Here is a 27,151-nt window from a genome sequence, read left to right on the forward strand (position 1 = left end):
CGGTGATAACTCTCTGCCATCCAAATCCTGATTTATGTCTTTCTTTTTGGCTGTTTTGAAGCTTGTTTGCCTTAGAGAAAAAATGCAACAGGAGTTTAGGCAACAGAAAGCAACTTGATGCTGAAGAAAATGATCACAAATTGTCAGCTTTCTTTCCCTCTTTTTCTTGTGTACTTCATTTTGGGCTTTTGTTTTGTCGTGTCAACTTGAAATACAGTCTGATGAGTAAAGGGTTAACTGACTCCTCTACAGATAGATTAGTATTGCTTCTTGCTAGATGAGGTAACTTTTTGTTGGTGTGTCTTGTCTTTCTCCTGAGAGCTGGCAGTACAAGCCGCTTAGCTCTGGGGGAAAATCACTTTCCCCAGAGAAAAGCTTTGTTCGCTGGGACTCCGTGTTGGCCTCCGGTGCGCTGAAGTACAAACGCCATTTTAGCTACAAAAGTAATAGATGCTCTTACTATACAGAAAATGGAAGATTTTTCCTCTTGTCAGTTAACTGTAGTAATTTCATCAAATACAAAATGTTTATATTCCTTATGCCAGTTATGACAATATATATTTAATTTATTAAATATGACTCTGCTTGAGAGTGCCCAGCCCATTGTCAAGATGTGCCTTGCATACATATTTGAAGGACAGGGTTTTTTCTTGCAGAAAGCAACTATGCTGGGGAGGAATAAGAAAGTCTGCTGAACATGCTATACCTCAGAAAAGTTTCCCCTTCATCAGATGCCTGTTTAATTTATAGTGCTTTGCAGTGCAGAAACATGCATCTTATGTTATCTAGTTGTTTTCTGACACATTTAGCAATGTTTCTCACTCTTTAAAGCAAAATTAACATTGCTGACAATGTGCTGGAGGAGGATGGGGTGCATGTCACCCCGACAGCAGGGTCCTGCCAAAGTTCCTTGTATTGACTCCATTTGTCTTTCCAGCTGTTTCCTGAAGGGAGCAAAGGAGGGGGATATCTGATCCTTCTCTTCTATCATCTCTAGTTCATGTCCACCCAGTGCCATTACTGGATTGCTTTCGTTGCATAATTTCAGTAAATGTGGGCAACACAGCAGCCGCTGCTGATAATACTGCCCATCACTTAAGTCACTAACATAATTTTATGAGATTATTTATATAAGGTTATATACTTTGTACTGGTGTAACGTGAACATCAGCTTCAATCAGTAAATGTCAAATTCTTAATTGCCAATTAGGTGTTTTACAGTTTCTGTTATGATGCCATCAGTTATGTAGAAACAACTCATCTCCTTTCACTTTTACTTCCCTGGCTTCCTGCATTAATACTTGAATGCTACTACATCTTCAAAACCTTTTTTTTTTTAGTTATCTTAAAGTTTTCCTTCTTCCTGCAATCTAATGTGTCAAGGATTGCACATTGAGTTTTTGGCTTGCGTATGTCTTTCCTATTTGAGACCTGATCCTTCTGACCAGAGCTGTAAAACAAAGACATAAGTGACTTCATTGATAGCAATGTATGTGACTGACTAGTTATTACAGATCATTTATGTTTATTTTTCCATGTGAATAGCAGGTAGCGTACTTTAGAAAAGTACAAAATAGATATATCATAACCTGTTGATTATGAAAATTACTAGCCATTTTAAGTTATTGAAACTTGATTTTATTTAGAAAAGCTGCTAAACACAGGAAGGTGCCTTCATAAATGTGATTTACCAGTGAAGATATGCTGTTTAGGCATATGAAATTCTCAGTGTGTCATGCTGAAAATTCATGGTGTTGACCAGTCTACACAGATTTTTTGCTACACAAGTGGTAACCTTAGAAGTGAGATTATCCTGATGGGAAGAGCTTGAGAATTTCGCTGCAAGTACAATAAGCTTTGAGATCAGTGTTTATCACCTCTAGGATTCAGATATTTTCCAATGAGGTATGTTTCTATACTGAAATGGAGAATCTAGGAGTGTGGGATGGCAACGCAGAGGTTATGAGCTTCCCTCCCGACAAAGTTAATGTCAAAATGGTTATTTAAGGAATCTGGATCGACCATTTAGACCTCTTAAAATAATGTTATTTTTGTATATTGTATATACCTGTCTATCTATATTTTGTGGGGGTAAATATATTTAAATACATAAATAATTATACAAATGTATATACAGTTATGCTTCTTACATTTTGTTGTTGAGTGGTAATACTATACTATATTACAGGTAACTGAAAGGTTATTTAACAGCTCTTCAAGATGTATTTTTCTAATGCATATTTACACAGTGACTGCTCATATATCAAAACTCTTAAATTCCAGGTATTTTTGTCATGTTTGTTCCCTGCTTCCTGTCATGCACCATGGTGGAATATAGAGGCCAGGTTTTTGCACACATGGGCTTTATTCATCCACAAAATTCCATCGGTCCTTTGCAGGAGCAGGAAGAAAAGAGAGTGTGGAAAGTGCATCTTAAAAATCCTTCGGTAACTGATAAGCAGCTTGCTTCTCTGCTTTGATTGTGTCTCTTATTTATGTATATTAATGCTTGGAGTGATTGCAGGCAGTCCTTTATCCTTTTTCTTTTTTTTTTTTTTTTTCCCTCCCCACTGATGGGTTTTGGTCTTTTAGGCTAGCAGCAACCGGAGTATCTCTTTCCCAAATATGTTACTGTGATTAAGATTAACAGAACTCTTCTTAGCTGTTTTATAAGTGTCTGGCTTGAGACAGTCTTCTGTCACCCCATTGCTGCATTATACCATGACGACACACATCAGACTCACACTGGTAAGCTTGTGCCTTATTCAATCTCTGTCTAGCGGTGAAGCTGCCTTAACAAGGAGATTAAAATAATTCCTCACACCAAAGTCTGATCTGCATCCTCAGCTTTTGTGGATGCCTTCCTGAAGATGGTTGCAAAGCTGTGGCATCATTACTAGCTCTACAAGCATGGCCTGATTTTTGAATGTAAATTCTACAGCAAATTTTAAGCCTTAGGGACTTAAAGTGTAACAGTAATTAAGGAATGGTTTCATAAAAGTTTCTGGGCTGATGAAGAAAGATGTGTCTCTGGTAAAAAAAAAAAAAAAAAAAAAAGAAATAATAAATCTATGCTGTCTGCTATATAATCTTAGGGGTGAAAGGGTATATAAGTCATAAGAGGGTAAAAAAGGCCCTTGCAGAATGAGGTGCCGTATGGCTTGGAAACCCAAAGCGATCCCAAATCAGAATGCCCTCCAGGAAAGTGATCAAGCTTCTTCCTTCACTCTGATGGAGTAAAATAAGATAAACAACAGCAGAAAGTAAGAGAGGGGCAGGGGGAGGGGAGGAGGAAAAGCTTTTTTGTTCTTGGCTGCTTGCTTTTTTAAACAATTCTTTACAAATACTGTATTCAGTATCTGTACAAGTCTTTGCCATGCGTGAGTATATGCGGTATGAACATGCATATGAACAGATATTGGAAGAAGAACTAATATTAACTTTTACTATTGAAATTGTAATGTATCAGCTTTAAGACTTTGGTTTCCCTTTCTCACATTTGTATCTGGTTTGTGTGTCTTTGGATATGTTACACAATTGCATTACTGATGTCAATAGAAGTAAGTATCCGTTACATAGGGTTTCTGTCAATGCACAACTATATAAAATCTTACTCATAGAAGCTTTATCATATCAATATATGAAGAGTAGACACAAATTATATGAACTCCTATTTACATTATGGATTTAACTTTTGAAAACAGAGTGTAATAGAATACTGATGTTACCATACGTCATGGTATATTTTATATTACTGTAGGGTATTGCAAGTCCCATGGTGAAGTGTTGAAAATTTAGAATCATTTCAAGAGATGGGAGGTTTCAAAATACGACTGTTAATGTATCTGCAGACACATGAATGCATCTGTCAAGTAGCTCAGGTTTATAAAGCCTGTAAAGCTTAGTCTGTTATTTTAAATGGTACATTAAACTTATTTGACCAAGATATTAGTATTCAATAGTATGAATCGAACCCATTATTTCTAATTTAAGAGTATATAGTAACAAATAAATTGTATTTATCATGTTCTTTACAGCCTAACTGCATACGTTCAATTCTCTTCAGTAGTTTCACAACCATTGTTTTGACTATGGTACTGCAGATAGTTACCCTTTAGAATCATTTCCTAAGGCCACAAAGCTTAATAGTGCCTCTTTCTGTTCCTCTTCAGTAATTTTTCAATTCGGTTCCCACCAAATTTTACAAAAGGTTGGGTGTCTTGATATTCTATGCGTTTCAGGGGCTGGGGGTGGAGAGCCACACAGAGAGAAGAAGCTTTACTAGAGCCCCACTGCTGTAGGGGGAACGGGTGTAGTGGGAGTTTAATGTTCAGTAGATGACAAAAATCAACTTGACAGATCAAGAATGCCCCAACCACAACAAAAGTTTTAATCAAGTTTGGCGGCTTATTAAGAAATCTAACCACAGGACAATTTGGCAATAGGTTCTGTGGCTCAGTCACCTATGTTTTACAATTAACATGTGCTTATGGACAAATCTTCCTCTGGAGCCAATTTCCCACCAAAATAATGCAACGTTTTAACAACTTCTGTTTCCTCTAAGCTACAAACGGAGCTGTAGTAATCAGACATTTTACCTTGTCTTCAGGGTCTTGGGCTGTATTATTTCATGAAGATAACAATGTGACTAGCTTTACTGGCAAAAAAAAAAAATCTTGTTTTTTTCATTTCTTTCAATGTATTCTGCAAAAATGTACCTAAATTTCTCTGAAATACTATATGCAGTTTACACAAAAGAAAAAAATCTTTTCCCCTTAATTTCATAACTTCACATGTCCAACATTTTTATAATACAGTGATATATTTCCATATGGTACAGTAAATACAGATTTTGAATTTATAAAGCTTCTTCTTTTACCTTCATAATGTTGAAGCAGAGCCAGAATACATGAAAATTAAATGTACACAATGGACACAGTGTCACATTCCTGTCTGGAGTGTGTCAAACATCAGCCTCTCTGCTTGTTTCCAACATATTGGAAAGAAATAATTAGAAATTGTTTTTGCTCAATCACTTCCCTTGAATATTCAGGCTATTCACTGCAGTATTTCATAAGAACAACATAATCATGAATACTAACAGTAATTATTCCTATCATCGATATTAGAATTATTTCCTTGTAAATGCATGTCCACAATGAAAATATTCAATGCATATTGAATTTTGTCTAGCATAAAAGATGGTAGGTGGGTGTTACTATGGAGTAACTTAAACCTATTTCTGTCATATGATAACTTGGTCATTTAGTCTTCTCAATTTATCCAGTGCTAAAAATATAATAAAAAGTAAGCATAATAGTCACTTGCCTATCTTCAGGTATTTATTTTATTTCAAACTTTTTGAACATAAGAAAGTAGTTCATGCTATTTGCTGGTACCATGCAGTGAAAGTTGTGGGGTTTTTTAGTATCTATGGGTACCTTTGGTTGATTGCTGCTCCCCAAATATAATTTATATGTGATGGCTGGAATTTTAAAATTTTCTTTTTTTGTTTTTTTTTTCATTCTTTGCAATTTGATGTGTGACTCTAGAAGGTTATCTAATACTATAAACCTTAGCGTAATTCATATAAAGTGAGAGGCTCTTGGTTCCAAAAATTAAGCTGCGACTGATGAGAAAGCCAGTGTGTATTTGCTGTGCTACTGTTTCTTTAAGAATGCCAGAAATAAGGACTCACCATTTGATGTAGTTTTACTGCAGTTTAACATTTGTAGCTAGCATGCAGCAGATCTCTCTTTGCCTCACAGACTTTGGCAGTATCACAGAGGTCATACTTTCCTATGTATAAATTATTCATGAACAATTTCTCCAATGCACTAGATAAACTTGTAGAGATCAGAATGCGTGTTTCTCTTCTTCCTCTCATCCGTATAACTGGTCATATTCTAATAGGCAATGCGGAAAAAAAAAAAAATCCCCAAACCTGTCTTCATCTGGGTGCATTTGATGGAATGGATTGATATAAAGTTATGAAAGTTCACAAAAGCAAAGAATAAATAAGAATGTGGTTTTTTTTGTTGACTTGATGCCACTAGTTTAGTTGACCAAAAATAAATGTTACAGTGGGCAGAAGTGTATCGTATACATTAAAGATCGGGTTTCAGAGTTGAAATTAAGCTATCTAGTGAGTGAGGCAGGAAATTCTGCCCTTATAGCACCAGTGCAGAAAGAAACGGGAGTGAAAGGGAAGGAAAGCTTAGAGTTTCCAACCCATATTCCAGCTTAGCCCATCTCTACAAATGGAATCATTCCCTTTCCTGCTCTCCCCTATGCTTCCTGTCACATCTGTTGGCGGGTTTTGGGAAGATCTACAATACAGGAAGAACCTGAGCTTGGAGATAGCCTTCATATGGTTCTTGTTACATGCCTCTAACAGATTCCTGTACTGGAGCAATTTTCCCTGGGGGGAAAAAAAGAAACCAGACTGACTACCACCACCATTATTTTAAGAGATGATTACAGACATATGTTGTAATTCCAGGACTCAACTCATTATATTCCCCTTTATCATTGCTCTTATTTAGCCAAAAAAACCTATTTATGTGAAAATTCTTCTGGTAAAAGATGTAGCTGATGAACTTGCATTTTGCAGCATGGGAGGACGCAGCTTGGGTCCCTTCAGCGCCTGGGTGCCGTGCGTGTCCGTGCCACGCGGGACGGCCCGCTTCCGACCCGGGCGTGTGCAGTTGCTCTCATTCACCCAGCATCTCTTCACCTGATGAGTTACAAGCTGATGCTGTGGAGAGATTTTTGGAATGAGTTCACAACATAGCTGCTCACAATGCCTTGAATATGATACAAAGGGACAAGTTTGTACCAATGGAGAGATTTTTGTGGCTCTGCACAGCAGTAATCATATGTAACGATGGACAATTATAGTTACTTGGCTGTTTGGGTTTTTTTCATTACATTCATTGCTGATCTTTGATCCCTGTGTCCTCTTTCCCAGGTCGTCCCATTCCACCTACATCCTCGTCTAGCCTTCTCCCATCTGCTCAGCTGCCCAGTTCTCATAATCCTCCACCAGTTAGCTGCCAGATGCCATTGCTAGACAGCAACACGTCCCATCAAATCATGGACACCAATCCTGATGAGGAGTTCTCCCCTAATTCATATCTGCTGAGAGCGTGTTCAGGGCCACAGCAGGCTTCCAGCAGTGGTAAGAAAATTGCAAACATATGGAGTTTGTTTGTGACATGTTTGTGCCAGTTTTATGCATTTTTTTTTTGCAAATGTGTTCTTGCATCACCACAAAATTGAGAGCATCTGTGGAAATGAGGCAAACAAAAATCTTGCTGTTTTATTTCATGGAAACTTTTTTTGAAAAGCCATACATAATATATGGTTTTCCTTCATTTTACTATAGAGAGCTTTTTAGTTTTAGGAGTGTTATAAGCAGTGTAAAAACTACTGTTGAATTCTTGTCATCAGAGGGATTTAGTTTTCGAAGTAGGCTTCTTCCTCCTTGATGCACCTTGTAGGAGAGAGGACTACACACAATGGTTTGTTGTTCTGCATAGGCTAGTCCAGTACCTCATGCAGGTGATGAGGTTCTGTATCTAAAAATGTGTGTTTCTTCTGCCATTCTGTGTCTGTTCTTGTTTCAGAATCTGTCTGATTCTATACTCCCAATGTCACATTTAACTAAGATACAGCTATTTTTCAGCAAATTAATTCTTGTCTTTCCGGCCACTGTTTTAAAATATTTGCAGGTCTGCCATCAGTCTTATAATCTGTAGTGTTTAGGCTCCTCTCCTCTCCTCTCCTCTCCTCTCCTCTCCTCTCCTCTCCTCTCCTCTCCTCTCCTCTCCTCTCCTCTCCTCTCCTCTCCTCTCCTCTCCTCTCCTCTCCTCTCCTCTCCTCTCCTCTCCTCTCCTCTCCTCTCCTCTCCTCTCCTCTCCTCTCCTCTCCTCTCCTCTCCTCTCCTCTCCTCTCCTCTCCTCTCCTCTCCTCTCCTCTCCTCTCCTCTCCTCTCCTCTCCTCTCCTCTCCTCTCCTCTCCTCTCCTCTCCTCTCCCTCTCCTCTCCTCTCCCTCTCCTTCTCTTTTTTTTTTTTTTTTTTATTAACAGATGCTATACTTTTCATTTTGACAGCCAAAAACTGAGGGATGAAGATGCAATCCCTTTTAAGAAATACAGGCAAAAGAAAACAAAGCTATTATAGCTCCTTATTTTTTCCCTTTTTTTTTTTTTTTTAACAAATATATGTTGTGCAGCTCCTGTCTATTTATCTAAACACTATAAGTTTATATCTTACATGCAGTTTCTGATCTGCTCAAGGTCTCTCTTTCTTGTAACAATACAGATCTGAACAGTATCAGAGATACTATGTGGGGGGGAACTTCTGGCCTTCCTGGGTGCATACAGTACACTTGAACAGTGCCCTTTAAACAGTAGCTGGTGGTGCGTGGATGAGACAATAAGCAGCAGCTGAAACATAAGTTTCAGAGTGGATATGAAGTAAAACTTTTTCCCTAAGCATTGAATTGGAACAGGTTGCTTAGAGAGCCTGTGCAGTCTCTGTCCTTGGAGCTTTTCAAGAACAAGTTGGTGAAAATCCTGAGCTATTTGGTCTGACCTCAGAGCTGCCCTTGCTTGGCAGGAGGCTGGAATGGGGACCTCCTGTGGTTCTTTCCATCCTGAATTAACCTTTAATCCTATGATCTGTTCAGATATGTTAACATATAATTACACAAAGAAATAATAATTCTGATTGAGTATACTTCCTTGCTACTTGATGTTTGAGGGTGGAAAATATGATACCAGTTTTGAGGGGTTTTTTTTAAGAGGTTCAAGGGGATCTGGGGAGATGTAGACCTCAAAATCTGTAATGGGCAGCTCAGCAGAAACTATAGAAATGGGAAAAGAAAGAAAAAAGTTGGATATGATCTATCTTTGATGAGTCAGTCTAGCTTCTCTAAAGGGTAGTCCAGCCTTAGAAACGTTTAAGAGTTCTACAAAGCGATCAGCCATTTCTGAATAAGGATGATCTAGCTGATGAAGGGTCTTTGTGTTTTCAACGGGATCTCAGCAAAATATGTCACTAAATGTTTTTAAGGAAGCTAAATTAACGTAGGATAAGAGGGAAGGTCCCTGCATGGTAAGTAGTTATTTGAAAGATGGTAAGCAGAAGTTGGATCTCCTCAATGAATTTTCATGACACATGAGGATACTTGGAGAAGGTGGTGAACTGTGTGTCAAGGAAGGTGGCTGATGGCAGGGTGCTAAGGAGAAGATCAGACTGTGAAGAATCACAAAAGGACCTTGTGAAACCAAGTAACAGGGCAATAAAATGGCAGAGGAAAATCAGGGCAGAGAAACGTAAAGTGATATTCATAGAGAAAGCAGCTCTGGTTCACCAGTTAGTGATGGACCATTACCAACCCAGAGCGAGTTATTGGGGGTATGCATGCTTCATGTTGAAGCTCGGGAATAGGTGACTGTTGGCAGCTGAAGAAAGGAATAAAAACCAAAAGAGATAACATTGTCTAACAATCAAACAGTTTATGAGTTTCAAGGAAAAAGTAATGGGAGAGAGATGCAATGAGGGCTGCTAAGTAGAAGAAAATCAAGGTCAGAAAATGTGAACTAAAAAAAGAGACTTGTAGGATACTTGAATACATGGTACATGGTATTTATAGCCACCGTTGGAGGCTGAGGGAACCCGCATGGCTTTTCTTATGAAGCCAAATGAAGGAAGTTGCAGTGAAACAACATCTGAAAATTTGATGGCAGAGGTCTTTATGTTCCGTCTTAAATAATAATCACTGTTTCTTTATATCCTTAAAAGCTTTGTGTTTCACACTTTTTACTGTGGGCTGAACCAATGAACCTTTTTGGCATGATCAGATATGCTTTGATTTTTTTATGAATAGCCAATTTGTTCATTGTTCAGTTTAACATTTTTTTTCCCCAAAATATCCCATTTCCTTCTTTAATAAACAGTCATATAATATATAATAACTTTTAATTTTCAGGATATAAGAAAGAACTGTCTTTTTTTTTTTTTTTTTTGAGATCTTCTGGACGTATTATATCCCCTGGACACCAATAAGCATTTTCTAGCAATGTCATTTTTTTCTGTAGTTCTGTAGTTCTCACAATCTTTCCTTTAGAGGGTTTTTTTGTGGCTCATCCTTATTCTTGAAAGATTTTCAGGGTAACTTTTACTATCTACATGATATGGAAATTTAGACCATGCTTTGATTTTTATTTTTTTTATTATTATTATTATTTTTAAAAAAATATTTTAAGGAAACTTAGCAACATAGATCCAGACATTTGGGACAGATTAAATAAATTTAAATATTTTCTTTAAATTTGGGGTTTGGTTAAAAAGGAAGATTTGAAGATACTTAGATTCTGGATAATCTTTGATCTTTAATAAATATTTGCTAGCACTTTTTAGGTTCTTTTTTAAACATTTCTATCACAGTCTTCAAAATACATGCTGAAGATGAAATATCTGCAGAAGTCTTATACTGATTACATTATATAAGTGTGCTCTTGTTTGTCTGATTGTACACTTAAGCTTGCTTCAACCTCTACAATTACAGGACAGCTCCTCAACAAGCTTAAGATGAGTCTTTTTGGATATGAGGTGATAGTCATCCACATGTACTGCCCCGTGCCCTTCACAATAGCCATTCTTGATATATCTGGAAAACTCATTTGCCTAAAAAAATTACCTAATCAAATCTTCCATCAAATGAGCAATCTATTGTTGATATTATGAAGGCCTTTAATCTACAATAAATCTTTGTTAGAACTCATCAGTGCTTTCAGTTTGAGAGAAATGTGATTATAGCACTCTTAAAATGACATTACATCATTGGGGTGATTGGTTTATCATTTGGAGAAGCGACATCAATCATAACTAGCATAACCACACAGTAAATGAGTTCAACCTTTCTACTGCAGAACAATGACACAATAATTGCTCAAAATCAGACTTAAAATGAAATCAGAAAATGCACTTTCTTTAAATATGATGTTAACCTAATGGAATATATTATTAAAAATCATGTTTGAGGAAATTCTATGTAATTAAAAATACGTGAAAATGTATCCCTTTTTTCTCTCATTAGAATCTCATTTCAGTTGCAGAATCATTTTCTATGCAACAGATATTATGCTGTTTTTAATTGAACTCCCATCACTTACATTCCTCTGCTTGTATTTCTTAATATAATATGCAGCACAATTATATGTGATGAAGGACAAGAGGTTTTTGAAATCTGGTGCACCTGCTGATAGTATTTTGAGAAACACAAATATTATAGAAGAAAATGAGTCCTTTTATCCATGAAAAGTTAGTGGATTTTTTTTTCCCTTTAGGAGGTCAGTTCCTGTACCACCACTTTCTAGTATGGTTTCTTACAGCTAACAGTAGGAATAGGTTTATTTCTTCTTCCTATATATGTTGTATGCGTTTTCTTTCTGGTAATATAAGGTGACTCATCTTGTTGGAATGTGATTTTAATGGCTTCAATCATAATACAATGTAACAGGCTGTTTTTCAGTCTTACATAGAAAAAAATATAGGGGGTTTTGTTGCCAGCATCTTTGTCTTTACTTTTTTATACAGGATTTATTCCTATTAAACCAAATTTTGGAATCCCAACAGAAAAACTGTTTGTTTTTCATCATGAGTAAAAGACCTAGGATATACCTACTCATACAATACTTTTTTATATAATTAATGGATCCATAACTGGATACATTCTTCATCTTCAACCATTACAACAGTGAGAAAGTAGATGCAGAATGTTTTCAGAGTATTTTGATTTTGGGAAAATTCTAAACTGTGGATTAGATATTGTCATGATTCCCATGAAATTACTGAAGTTTAACTGGAAGGGGGATCGTGCCCAGTTTTTCAGTGTTAACATGTCTTTTTGGCTCAGAGGCAATAATACAAAGCATTTGGCTCAGTGCAACACTAAATGTCCACAGAGTAGTTTGGATGCTGCTTAGAAGACAGGGTTCACTGATTTTTTCACAAGCAGTTATTGGCAGCAAGGAAAGATAAATGGAGCAATAGGTTGGCTTGAATGAAATAATTGTCATTGTTTAATGTTGTCCGTGAGTTAAAATTGAAATAAAGAATATGACTCCTTATGCTTATGACCCTAGTTTGTGGTAATTATGTGGTAACTTTATGTAAAATATCAATATTTATTATATTCAGTATAAATATCTAGAAGGATCTCCTGATTTCAACAGATATTACCTGTCTATAGGATTTCATTATTATTAATGCATAATTAAAACCACCTTCTTGCAGTTTAATCCAGTATGTAAAAATACTTTTTTTTTCTGAAAGAACCCAGAACTTTCAATAATGCATTGTAGTTGGAGGCCTTATTTGAGATCCTCTGCTGGGAGTGCTTGGAACTGTATGTTTTATAACCCTCTACAGTCTGGCATCAAATAAACAGATATTTCCAGTATCTAGTCTATAATGCAAACCCATACATGAGATAGTTATCTTTAAGAAATAAATGAATCCTACAGAAAAATAATTACATCTCCTTCAGATGATTAGTTATTAAACCTTACTGAGTACAGAAAGTGGTTTCTGTGTCTGCCAAGTACATGATAGAAAATAAAGTATCAACAACAAAAATCTAGAATCCAAAGCTTTTTTTTTTTTTTTTTCATAAAGGATTGACTTTGTCTTACTTAAGAGATTAAATAAAAGAGTTCGGATATCTTAGTAGGTAGCACCTTCATCTTATTGCCAGAAAGGCATGGGTTTAAACTGTAGATAAGAAATAAGAAACGTAGGCATGCATATCTGTCCCAGCATGATGTCCGGTTGCTGGAGTAACTGTTCCACAATTAACCAGGCTCAATACAGAGCATAGAACATTCTGGCAGGAATTTCATGGAGTTCAGTGAAGGAAAATGCAAAGTCCTGCACGTAGGGAGGAAAAAGCCCCCATACCAGCACGGGCTGGGGCTGACCAGCTGGGAAGCAGCTATGCAGAAGCGCACCTGGGGATCCCAGGGGACAAGAAATTGATCGTGAACCAGCAATTTGTCTTGTGGCAAAGGAGGCCAGCAGCACCCTGGGCTGCCTCAGGCAAGCACTGCCATCGGGTCAAGGGAGGTGATCCTTCTCCTCTGCTCAGCACATCTGGAGTGCTGGGTGCACTGCTGGCTCCCCAGTGCAAGAGAGACATGGACTTACTGGAGCATGTCCAGTGAGAGGCCACTAAGGTAATCAAGGGATTGGAGCATCTAATACACAGGGAGAGGCTGGGAGCTGGGAATGTTCAGCCTGGAGAAGAAAAGGCTCAGGGGGATCTTATCCCTATGGGGAAGAGTAAGGGCAAGAGACAGGCTCTTCTCAGTGGTGTCCACTGACAGAACAAGAGGCAATGGGCTTAATTCAAAACACAGAAAATTCAATTTAAACATGAGAAATTTTTTTTTACTGTGAAGGAGATCAAGCACTGGAACAGAGAGGCTGTAAAGTCTGCATCCTTGGAAATACTCAAACCCAACCACTATAACAACATCAGTATTTAGTAACTTCTAGAGGTGTGGAAGACCTATAGGTTCTTTATGTGGCACAAGGCTGGCCAGAACTGCGTGAGTACGTTTGTGTTAGCTCCTTGTGCAGCCCCAGCAGAAGGTACAGATCACTCCGTTCCACACTCTGCACTCTCAGAAGTTTTGTAGTTTCCAACTGTTGACCATTAAAATGGTGAGATTTAATTCTGCTCAGATTCAAAGCAACTTTCTCGTGGTGACTCAAAGTCCACGGGCATTCTTTCTCAGTCCACTCAAGTGTGGCACCATTCAAACTTGTCTTGCTCATATACTGTCGTTGCAGGTAATGGAGGTCTTGCCCACACACTTGCACAGAAAATGAGCATAGGATGTTTGGTCAATATTTATTTTTCATTTTGCAGAAATTTTTTTTTTTTTTTTTTTCATTTGGAAGCCCTTGCTCTAAACCATTTCACTGGAATTGAAATCTTCCTCTTCATGTCAATATTACAATTGGGGCAGGGAGAAAGGGTGTTGTTTTACTTTGGTGTTCGGTCTTTATTCTTGTGTTTGTTTACTTCTGGTTTTGTTTATTCTGGTCTCTGTGTGACTTCTGAGATCATGTAGGGAGGAACAGTAATCAGAAAGAAAACTTTTGGCCTTGTCCAAGTTCACTTTTCTGTTCTACCTGCTGTATAAATTTGTTAATATTTCAGCAGCATCTCTTTCTGAAGCCTCTTTCAGATTATTTCATTTTGCACTTTGTTAAATTATGCTTAGATCAGTAACAGTTAAAATCAGTTAATGTTACAGGGTTGTTTTTTTCTGAATTATTTTATATACTTTTTAATATCTGCCTCCAAAAAGCAGCCCCGTATTACATCTGTGTATACAAATATGTTGAGGAACAGTACTTCCTATTCAGGAGATACCATAAGCAACTTCTTTCTGATGACATTTTACAACAATGCGAAGAAGAGTTGCAGATTGATCATTTTCATTTCTATTTCCAAATTAAGAGTAAATTGTGTATGTTTGTTTCTGGGCCTATTGTTATATTATTGAGAATTTCGGTGCTATAGGCTTTTTTCAACCTTGGCACCCACGGCTGTTATACACTGACACAGAAGTGGAAGAAAGCAACGCTAATTTGAAGAATTCTATTCTTAATGCTTAATGTAGCTAAAGAGCATAAATCAACCTATATTTCTTAAAGATTTTTCTTCACCAGATGACAGTGTCCAATAAAGGTTCCTCTATTACAGTAGGTAAGATTGAATAGAAACCAAAACCCATTGCTTTCTAGGGTTTGTAAGCTATGAAGACTGGCCTAGATTTGAGGTTTTAAGCAAGTCTCTTTCTACATGTATTGTTTTAAACAATGTCTATGTTTAGCAGCGAGGTCTTTAAATAGATTATTTTTTTTTCCAGTTTAATACTTAAATTCTCTAAATCCTAAAAGGCCAGTCACATTCTAATTCTGTTGCTTCTCTTGAGCACTAGGTCTAATTTTAGAGCTTTGAACTGGAATTAGAAATGGAGGGAACGGTATGAACTATGTTTTCCCACTGAAAGTGAAGGATGTACTTTTTCTTCAGTATTATCTCCATGTTGCTGCAACTATTACTGATATTACTGCTGCTGCTAATATGTGTAGCATATGTTGATGATGCCAGCAGATGTCTGAATTTCAGCCAGAAGACATGATCCTAGATATTAAGACATTGCAGAAGCATTGTATTTATTAATTTATGAATTCATAATCGTAGCAGACAAACAAATCTCAACAGAAGGTTCTATGGCAATAAAAACGATAATGCATTACAAAAAGCTATAGAATTGAGAACAGATCCTAATTATGTTGTTTCTGTATTTTTCTTAAGCTCACCATGCTTTTGAAAGCTGGAGAGATTTTTCTTAGCTGCTTTTACATCATGTTAGTTTAAGGCTTGTAAACGTCTTGAACTAGAAGCCTCTGTAGCAATAAAAGCAGCACAGCAAAACAGCTGCAGTACTAACTTTCCAAGGTTCCATTTCTCCAGCATGTGACTCTGCTGTTTTCAGATATCTGCCATAATGGTTGGGAAACAGCTTAGGTACTATGGCCAGTCAGGCCTTGTTTTTTCTCATTACCGATCCTTATATTGTCTCCTAGCACCTAGTTGAAGAGCACCAATAAATGTCATGCTTTTGAAACTTAAAGACAAGATACTGTTGCTCTATGCCACTGTGCCAAGAAAATGGTTGCCTAGTGTTATGGTTTAGGCCTGATGGGCAGCCAACCACAATGCAGCACCTCTCTCTCCCTTCCCCTCCAGCAATGAGAAGGGACAGAGAGCCAGGCTTGGCGTTCAAGATAGGACTGGGATGGGGAAAAATCCCCCTTTTATGATCACGAGCAAAAGGCAGACTCGTTAGGGGAAGAAAAAAAAAAGAACATACATTTATTACAGACACTAACAACACATAACAGAGTAGGACAGTGAGAAGCATTGCCACATCTTGAGAACACCTTCCCCCCACCCCTCCCTTCTTCCCGGGCTCAGCTCTGCTCCCGATATCTCTACCTCCTCCCCCAGTGGTGCAGGGGCAGGGAATGGGGGGTGCAGTCAGAGCTGCCACTTCCTTCACCATCGGTGGGGGGGGTGTCCGGAACTTGTTCCCCCTGCTCCATCGTGGTCCCCCTCTCACAGGAGACAGTCCTCCACAAACTTTCTCCGACTTGAATTCCTCCCATGGGCCGCAGCGTTCCCCACACTGCTCCGTCATGGGTCACTAACTTCCTCCGACCGGATTCCCTCCCACGGCTGCAGCCCTTCCCGAGCTGCTCCGGCGTGGGACTCCCCCGCATGCTGCAATCCTCCCAGCGCTGAATTACAGCAGCAGGGCTACCTTTTCCCACGAGACCCCGGCCTTCTTCAGGCACAGAGCCTTGATCATCTGAGCAGGAGCAACAGGCCATAAATCAATGTCTGCTCCACCGCAGACCTCCATGGGTGGCAGGGGGTGGCCGCCCTGCCGTCTCACCACAGGATACAGGGGGGTCTCTGCTCCAGCACACCTCCCCCCTCCTTTTTTCCTCCGTTCCTCCACTGGCCTTGGTGTTCATGCAGCTGCAGCAACTCCTCCTCAGAAGTCCCACTGCACGTCACCACGTCCCTTCTTAAATACGTTATCGCAGAGGCGCAGCTGATTGGATCAATTTCCCAAACAGAAGTGGATCTGACGTGGAGCTGGGGGAGCTTCAAGAAGCTTCTCACAGGGGGCTGCCCCGATAGCCCCCTCCCCTGCCACCAAAAAACTCCACCACTCACTCAACCCAGGACACCTAGACTTGGTACCTTGCTTGAGGACTTAAAGGCACTGCGGATATTACAATTATAAGCAGAACAACTTTTTTTTTTTTTTTTTTTAATTTCATATGCTGAGTCCAGGTGCTGTATGTGTGTTTTTCCTTTGTGTGTAGAAAAGCCTGAAATTGGTCTTACTAATGCTCTCTGCTGTAAGTCATGCTGTGTGGAAAGATTTTCTCAGGCTTTCTAATAATTTTGTCTTTTGATACAGAGTTTTTAATCTTCTGAACTACATCTCCTTTTCCATTGGCAATGGCATAGTCCTAACAATTTCCATAGTGGATTTTGCTGCTGTTTATATGGAAGGGCAATATTTAGAAAACATTTAATGTCTTTAACTGTCACCAATACAATTTGGTAGCTGATATAAAGTGAAGAGTCAAACATATGTAAGGCATGCACGTTTCATGGATTATAAAATCGAGAACTTAAGATTTAGGATACAATTTTTTCAGAATTCTGTGCAATATTTGTACACAGGGATTTCTGTGGGTTGGTTGGTTGGTTTTGTAATAACAAAAAGTTTAATAACTTCATTCTTTCTTCCTATAAATCCAAATAAGTGCTGTTACAAACACTTGAAGGCAAGGAGATGCTTTTCATCTGAGTCAGTATCTTGTCTTACAAGCCATACATTTTGCTTTATTTAAATGATAAATTGTGCATTTATCTAGTGCTTAATTATTATTCCTAGTTATAAAATTATTTGAATGGATTTACAGTTATATAATACCTATTTCTAACAGGGTTATAAATATTAGCATCTTATCAGGAAAATCTGTAAATATATGTCATCTATTGACCATATTAAGATCTCTAGAAACTGAGTTAATCTTCATATAAAGCATGATTCAATCAATAGAAATTTGGACTGGTTTTCCTTTAGAAGATGTTCAATCTTATTCTAAAAACTGCAGGAGATGGAAAACTCACAACATCGCTGGAGAAACTGCTCAGTGGTTATTAATTATTCTGTTATTTTTTTTCCCCATTCATACCTGACTCTTTGTCAGTTCTCCCATGCATGCCTTTACATCCTTTCAGCATAAACAGAAAAACATCTGAACTCTGTCATTTTACTGTGAATATTTTTCCCTTCCTGTTTACCTGCAAGAGCCCTGTTGACCTCTGGGAGTATGTACACTCAGAGGATTTGTACACACAGCTTTACTGATGAAACCCTGCACTGAAAATACAACACATCCAAACAAAATATGCTCTCCTGTTACTTCCTAATCGTATTCCTCAAATTCATTAAGCCACATTGTAAAGAGGTCTCCTTTGCTTGCCTCCCTGCATCTTCTGCTGGGTTTTGCTGATGCATGCTTTTGTACACCAGGATTTTGTCTTCCTTACAATTTCAACTTTAGCAGCAACCTTGTGCAGCCACTGTTACAGTGGAAATGTAATAAAAGTGGTTCCTCCATTAAACAGCTGCTTTATTTTGATGCAGATTTACAAATGTTTCCTGTAGTGGGAGTTTGATGGAAGTGCACACCATGGGGTTTATGTTGGGAGGCCGAGCAAATGTTCAGAGGCTTTGATGTTGTAGGATGCATTCAGAGATGAGCATGGCATTTCAGATTGGTTCTGCCAGTGGTGATGCTCTTTACTTGCATCATGTGTGTCCTGATACCGCCTGTGGATAGCTGGCATACACCACTAACGATTCAGGAACTGAAGACATTTGAGTGCAAGTCTTGAACTGACCAGTTCCTTTGTTGTTTGTAATTCCTATGTTCGTAATAATTACGTACCAAGATGACTGACGAGGGGCTATTTTTCTCACGTAAGCTAATCAACCAAACAATACTGCCTTCTTTATTACATTACAAATATATATCATTTATTTTTCTGACAGATCCTTACACATAAAAGTTGAGGACTTTGAATGTTTGTAAAAGTACTTACTGGCCTGAGTATGTTTACTTTTTCAGGTATCTTGACATCATGGCATAGAGGGAATCCTGTTCCATTTTGTCAGCTCTGCAAATGCTTCCACAGCTCAATCTGCAGTGGTCACATGTGAATGAAATTGCATCTCTCTCTCTGTTCTGTTTGTTTGGATTCTGTATTTTCCCTCAGTCTGTAGCAACGCTGCACTTGCTCCCAGTTCCCTAGGTCGCTTTTATTGCAGTGACCTTTTCCATCTATGCAGGGTGCTATTTGTCATTCAGCTCTCCTTCAGTCCCTGCCTCACCCCACCAAGGTATTGCCTTACATGTCGCTCCTTTACAATAGTTCCTTTCTATTTAATGCATTTGTGTTGGATGTCATAGGGCTGTAACAGTGTGATTTTCAGTAATTGATCTTTTCGCTCCTTTTATTCGGGTCAGGTTTAATGATTTGTGAAATAAATAAATGTATACATACAAGCAGAAACATGATGGCATCTTTATGATTATAGTGATAGCTGGTACTTATCTTGAATATCTGGGATCTGAAAAAAAAAAGGTAGTAAATCAAAAAGAAAGAAAATTGGCAGCTTAGTATGGAAGTTGCCTTGTTTTGAGAAAGCTCCTTGTCCTTTATCCTCTGTTAATTTAGGAGCAATAACTAGAACACTGTTGAAAATGAGAATGACCTTTTATAAATGATAAAAAGCAATGTGTGGGTATAGAAGCCTATATATACCAAACCCCTAAAAGCTAGGGAGTTTTTGCTTCTAGATCTTTCAAAATCTCCCAAAGAGAGACTGGCTTACTGTGAACTACCATGCTCCAAAACTTCCATTCATAACAACAACAGAAAAGTTCAGTATTGTCTCAGTACTCCCTGAGAAAAAGATGTATGACCTTGTTATTTTGAAGCACGCTTCTTGGTCTTGAATCTCCAAACATGGGGACAGCTGTTAGTATATATCACAAAATGGGAAGTCCCAACTGCCAATTCACATGACTTGGGAAGAACTCAGAAATCTGGACTTTAATACTGCACACTGGATTAATTAAATCTGTAATGTGTAGGCCATGGTAATTATTTGGGGTTTTTATAAATCACTTTTTCTACTGGAATCAGTGGAAATTTTGCACACCAAACACCATGCTAACTTCTCAGTTAATACACACTGTAATGAAGTGTGAAATGTTCTGCCTAACAAAACACAGTGTTTGAGCGTGTTTTTTTAATAATTGTTCCCACAAACAGGTGAAAAATTGTTTCAGTTGACACAAATCTATCGCTTATAGGGACAAGCAAACATGAAAAGATGTAAAATCTTTGTAAGTTTGTGAGCTCCAGGTTTCTGAAAACAATTTACAAAGTCAAGAGAAGGGAGTTTGGGGAGTTAGAGCTCAAGTGGTGAATGATGGCTTTGAATTATTCTATCAAGCAGTGAGAATGAGGACTGGGACTGGGATGGTTTGGGTGTGTATATAAATCCTTAGCGACCCTGCCATACAAGTTTCATCAACTCCTGGCACCTTCAGTGTAGCCAGTGTAGCTGAAAACTTGCTACAAAAGCAAAAGGGAGTAATGTGAATGCCAAACAGAAGAAAAAAAAAAAAGGTGGGGGGGGCAGTTGGCAAGGCTTATGTGGAATGAAAAAAGAAATTTGGTGTGTTCAATTTGCAGATTTGGTTAGAAGAGCAATATGAATTACTTCACATCTAGCACAAAATGTGGGTTCTTTTTTTTTTTTTTTTTTCCATTTTCAGCTTCAACCTTTTTGTTTAACTTTCTTCCAGTGTGGGCACAAGAAAAAAAAAAAAAAACCCAAACAAAAACTAAACCAAAAAACTCGTATCTTCAAAATGAAACATGAAAATATTTGCTTAAAAATCTCCCAAATGAAATGGTTTGTCATTTCAAAAATGAAGTGATTATTGTTTTAATTAGATGTTTCTGCATTTTCCAAATCTCTTCTCCCATCCTCCCCTATCTTTTTCAGCTAAAAACACAGCAAAATTTATTTAGATATTCTGAATAGTTTGTCTCATTGTGTTGTGAAGCAGGCAATAGGCAGAAATTAGTTAAAGAATAGCCTATTCTAAAATCCATGAACTTAATAGACATAATAAGGCCAGCCAGTTATACTTGTGTGTCCTCTATGCAGTTAGAGAAGAGGGTGCAGAGAAAATCAGACCACCTTCAAGAAAACGAGGAGTTTCCAAGATTCAGAGTTTCCAATTTGAGGCTGACTTGAAAGCATGATGAGATTAAGGAGACTGATGTGTGTGAACAGACTTAGAACTGGCGATTCTGGTAATGCAGAAAGGCTGTTGAGGAACCGTACTTATAGAACTAATCTGAGGAAAAGATGCAAGAGACTGGCTAGAAACCAAACTTTTAAAAGCATACTGTCAGCAGCTAAAGCTCAGTCCACCTACACAGGTAGCACAGCCGTTTCTTCCAAATCATTTAGAGGAAAAAGTTATGCAATACAAGTCACAAGAAATCATCATCCAGAAGTATACAGATGACCGCAAAACTTATTTCTTCACTTGTGTTTCCAACCACACACCAGTTCTTCTAAATGTCTTTCTTTTTCTTTTTTATTGTTGACAGCTGGAAAGATTCCACATTCTTCATTCTTCAGTTTCTCTGAGATCCTGCCAGAAACGCAAATGCATTAGAGACTCTTGTTTCATTTTCTTTTTTTGGAACAATTTCCATTAATATCCTGCTGTCACAAAGCAACTGGTACTGTTTCACAGCTCTTTATCATGGCAGTTTTATTCTGGGGAGCTACAGTGCTTGCTCATTGAGACCCAGAACCTCAGGAGTGTAGCTGACTCTTCTGGGTTACATGGAAACTAAACTGTTCACTTTAGTTCATATTATAGCAATATCTTAATATTTAACATTTAAATTTGAGAAAATTAGTACTGGTGGATCCTGCTGGATCATCAGACTTTGTGTTCAATGCTTTCTTCGTAAGATAGTATAGGCAGGTTTATAGAATAGTGTTTTCTTTGTGGGGTAGGAAAATTCAATTAAAATTTCCAAATTCCTAAGGGGTCTTCAGGCCCAAATTCAGTTTCTGGAGAGCTGGTTTAATGTTTGCTCTCTCTAGGTGGTTGGGGTTTGTTTGGTTTTGGAGGGGAGGATGCATGTGGTTTTGGTTTTTTGTTTGTTTGTTTTGTTTGTTTATGGTTTTTATAGCTATATGTTAAATATATACATTAAATACTTTGTCTTCTTTCTGGGAATCTTAATATTGAATTGCTTTTTAATAACCGATCTGTTAGGTTCATTTTATTAACAAAAAAATACATTGCAGTTGGTTCTTTCAGAAATTTATGCTCTATCATGCTGACTTATATTAAAAGGATCTACAGAAATACCACCATTAGGTTTCAGTCTGTGCAAAAATTCTGCTGTTTAATTATTTCTAATTCCCAGAAAATGCTCTCAGGTGGTTTTATGAGAAAGCATCTAAAAAGTTTGAGAAAACTGTAGTGAAATTATCTAATTTCAGATTTTGGTTTAAGCACAGTGGTATCAAAGAACAGAAAAATAAAATAAATACATACATACACACCAGAAAATAAAAAAGAGAGCTTTCCTCTCTATAGTTTTCTATCCCCTGCTATTTGTTTCCCAACACCAAAACAGTCTGTATCTCCCCCTATTAATCTTCAGTCTGAGTAGACTTCTGTTCCTTTTTTCAGATAAAAGTTTTCATTTTCTCACTGCAAAGCAAACACAGAGCCAATGTTGTGGATGAGAAGCACTTCCCAAAGCAATCCAACCATGAGAACAGGATTCCTGGCTTGCCGGGCCACTCTGTTCCTACAGGAAATGCCAAGTTCTATATGAAAGTACCTACATATTTTAATAAGATTTGATACTTTCTCCACCTTCAATTTGCATTTTGAATCTGTTGAAGATATGAGACATAGTTAATTTAATAGTATAATAACAATATGTGAACAGTGCTAAATGTTCCCATGAGTAAAATTCACAACAATGGAGTTGTTCAGAGCACACATACAGCAAATTGCTCAAACATGGAACAACTAGTGGCACGAATCTGCCTGCTCTAACAGGCTTCATAAAAATTAAAGATAACGTATTTTCTTACTGCTCTCCCATCTGCTTTTTATTAATCTGTGTTATTAGATGATGGATATATGTTCTCTGATGATTCATTGTTCGTAACCTATTCATCAAAATTTAGGTAATGAAACTGTTCTCCTGCTTTTATTTGTTCTTAAATATTGTTTGAGACAGTAACTCAACAGTTAGTGCTACTTTTAGCACTTTTTCATGTAGCGATCTGTTTCACAGCTACAAAATGTGAACCAACAAAAAAGTGTGCTCTACAGCTGAATTTTCATTGCTAAGCAATTTGAAGGAAGGATATTAAACCCACTTATACAAGTGATCCATATCAAAATATGGATAGTTTTTATGCTGTCTTGACATAAACCTTAGGAATTTTGCAGAAATTTTTATGCCACAGTTCTTTAGCTAAAAGTGTTAAAAGCTTACAGGATTTAAAAAAGAATAGATAATCAAGCTTAATATACTGATTTATTGGCTGGTCCACTGCAAAGATTATATATTTAGTCAAGACTATTGTGAAAGAGTTCTTCAATTTAGAATCAAACTTCAGGTTCCTGCACTTCCATTTATCTATGTTGAATCCTCTTCATGAGACATTTGAGATTCAATATTGATGAAAATTAAATCACCAGAGGGAAAAAAAAGTTGAATTTTCACAAAGATGAGACAAGTAAAAGAAATATAATGCTGTTGCTATTAATGATAATAAAGTTAGGTTGCTCTTTTGAGTACTGGAAGAGCTCCAAAAAAGCCATTGGTACTCACTTTGGGAGTACTTAAATATCAGTGGCTCAGACTGACATATAGCTCTGCTATGTCATTATAGAGAATTGTTATGCCTCACATAGGCAGTATTGGGCTAATCAATTAATCAGGAATTAGCATAGTATTTACACTGCATAGTAAAGATTTCAGGAAATAAAATTGCATATCAATTTATAAACACAACGCAGATCTGATTACAAAAAAAAAAAAAATTGTGTAATGAAGCAAATTACAATAACAGTAGATTTCTAATTGAACTTGGATATCCAAGTTTCTTCCCCAAAGGTAACAGAATACACATGTGAAATTTACTCACACATTTTAGATGGGCAATGGGCATCACTATGCTCAAAAATCACATCACCCAGCAGGTCACATGCTGAAGCATACAATTTGTATCCTCTGGAGATCTTAATGGAATAGTCTGACAGCTGTCAGTAAAGCAAATATTATTGTCCAATGGAAAAAAAATAGATCATCACATAAATAGGGTAATTAACACCTATGCTTCCACACTTCACTGCTGCAGAAAAATTGATCCAATAGACATGATACATATGCAGGGGATGAGCTAGCAATTAAATAGGCACACATAAGTATTTATTTCATAAATTTTCAAAATCTTACTGTCCTTACTTTTTATGGTGATCATTACCTTAAAACTTTTTTCTGTAATGTGGTAGAATTATTCCATAGAAAACAAAAAATTTAAAGTGTCCCACAGAATGTTTATTGTGTTAAAATGTTCTCACTGTTGAATTTGCCTGTTAAGGTTATTTTTGAGGAGTCTTTGAAGATGAGTTTATTCTCAAGTATGACGGACTTTATAGCACTAATCATATACGTGGCCATTAGTTTAAGAAAAAAAGCTATTTATTTCAAATACCTATTTTATTTTTTTCATGGGAAAAATAATTCAATCTCTGGTCTTAAACCATGAACCACTATTTATAAACACACTGTTAAACTATTTCAGGGCTACTATAATATTTTGATAATAGTAATATTTCAGCAGATATTATTTAAGAGATAATTATATTGCTAGATGTGTTTGGTTACTACCCATATTGGGCCTGGAGACCTATATAGTTTATAGGCGATTTTCATATTGAACATGCATATATACATGCACATAACCCCTGTGAGCCACCCCCTCCTCCCTGTATATATATGTACTTAAATGGTGTTACCTGGAGTGGGGGAAACACGCTCTACTGCTCGGTTTACTTGTCCTGTATTTTGTCAATGCTCAGCAGATGGTGCAGACTGTATATCTAAGTTAATGGAAACAAAAATTGCATGAAAAATACTATGTCCAGAGAAATAAAGTCACATAAACTTAAAAAAAAAAAAATCAATTAATACAAGCCAAGAAATGATGGAAAGGTGGGTGATGTCTGAGACATTAGTGATGGCAGGACTTTGAGGCATTCTTAAAAATTATGTTCTGTGCCAGATTTCTCAGGACTTCCAGCTGTCATTTAATCACTCAAATCAGCTTTTAGAGTTTCAGACGGTTAGAGGAGATATAGTTCATTTTGAAAATGTGCTCATTGTTCAGGTTACCAAAATAGACTTTACTCTTAAAAAACCTTACTCCACAATATTGAATAAGCTGAGATTTGCAATTTTCAGGTTTCTGTCTGAAACAATCTTTGGAGAAGTTCTGCTTTAATCTTACATTGTTCTTTACTGAGGGGAATAAGGAGTCACGTAAAATTGTTTCCAGATCTTTTCATGCCAGAAATGGTGTGACATCTTATACATGTTTTATTTCAGTTGTCTGATGTTGGCTAGAAATCATATCTTACACTTGGTAGTATAACCTTGAGATTCATTAGGCTGGTACCTGGGAAATGTACAGATGGTGAGGTTTGGCAAACCAGTGTTTTTGGTAAAGATCTTCTCTGTTTGAAGTCAGTGATTTCATCATTGATTTATTTATCACTGGTTTATTGTAATTTAAATGAAAACTTAATTAAGCAAGCTTTGATTAAAATTCCATATGAAGAATGTAAACGTTGGTAAATGATAATTACTCTTAGAATTGCTGAAGTATTGAAAATGCTTTGAATGTCTCACTATTACCTGTCTGGTTGCTTTGTTTTAGCAGTTCCTTTCTGACACTTCCATTGTTTCTCAGAGTGTACTTTTGTGTAATAGCGTTTTATCTTATCAGATTATAGAATGGCTTAATTACAAACAGCCTCTTCAAAACTGAGGTACAAACACCAAATTTTAACAATTATATATATATATATATATATACACTATTTCTTAGAAATTTTTGCTGTTATTTATCAAAGTGCTTGAGCTTATTCAACATCAATAAACATAGAATCAGGACTGTAAATATGAGGGATTGGGTGCTTAGGTTTAATGATGGAAAGGAGAACTAGAGGCTTAAGGAAAGAGAGCCAAAGACCTTGAGTTTATTAAAGAGGAAGGTTGAGCAGAAATAAGGAAATGTTATTTGGGGCTATATGGGGCTGAATTAGAAAAGGTGTAGAGTACGTTTGTAATGCCTTTGAAGTTATCTCCAAGAATCGGTCCATGAGTAAAATCCTTAGAGTGAGTACAACTTAGTGGTATTTACACTTTCAGCTAGCATTGACTGAACCTTTATCAACTGTGAATTATCTCTGTATATGCTGATGTACCCATACACACATGTTTATGCTCACATATGTTATAAATCTATAATGTGAAGTATACATAAACATACTATAGACACATGTAAATTTAAAAAAATAAGGTGGAGAAATTGGTTAGTTTTTGGGGGTTTGTTTTTGTTGTTTTTTTTTTTTTTTAATTAGGAAGAGTCTGGGTATTTGAAAAATTCTTCTGGACAAAAGCAAGGAAAAGGGTACTACCTGTAATTAGAAATAATAATGTATAATTGGTTCATTTGCCATATTTCTACTGTTCTGATTTAGTTGAACAATGTGATCATTATGCCACCAGTTTTCAATAGAGGTGTCACAATGAAAAATAATTGCAATATTCCACAATATTAACTGTACCCTAATTGCAAAAGTTTTGAAATATAATTACCATGAAAGCTAATGCGACAGGGAACATTAAGCATAATTAGTGTATTTTAAAAAAGGGAAAAACTGTTAGAAGCTTGTTATTGTCTCGTAAGGTAGCTTCAAATTAGCTGGATGCAAAGCACTTTCATCTAGGTTTTCTATAATTTTCGTTATTAGCACAGACTGCAATAAATTTATTTGACATAGCCCACACCTGCTAACCCTGCAGGAAAGAATTTCTAATGTGCACAGGTCCCAGGTTTCTCACAGGATCTGTCACAATTTCCTGGGAGACAGCAGTGAGTAAGATTTATGTGTCGGTGGGTTGGGGGGTTTTGGGGGGTTTGTTTTGTTTTGTTTTGTTTTAGATGGTCAGTCATGCTGCACTGCTCAAATTGCATTGTGTTTTAAAAAATTTCTGCAAAAAGATACACAAAAATGGTATTATGAAGCACTTAAAGCATTCATTACA

The 27,151-nt window shown here is 37.0% G+C and overlaps 1 protein-coding gene across 9 annotated transcripts in view; it reads left to right on the forward strand.

Moving 5' to 3' along the window:
* TENM2 (teneurin transmembrane protein 2) overlaps positions 1–27,151 on the forward strand; it is a 693,894-nt gene that overhangs the window by 444,268 nt on the left and 222,475 nt on the right. For all 9 annotated transcript variants that reach the window (XM_042790512.1, XM_042790513.1, XM_042790514.1 and 6 more), the window contains one exon: positions 6,971–7,180. In XM_042790512.1, the coding sequence (XP_042646446.1) occupies positions 6,971–7,180 (210 nt within the window). The remainder of the gene's footprint in view (positions 1–6,970; positions 7,181–27,151) is intronic.

Source organism: Tyto alba, unplaced genomic scaffold (genome assembly GCF_018691265.1).
Source record: "Tyto alba isolate M040663 unplaced genomic scaffold, T.alba_DEE_v4.0 Super-Scaffold_17, whole genome shotgun sequence".
Lineage (NCBI taxonomy): Eukaryota > Metazoa > Chordata > Aves > Strigiformes > Tytonidae > Tyto > Tyto alba.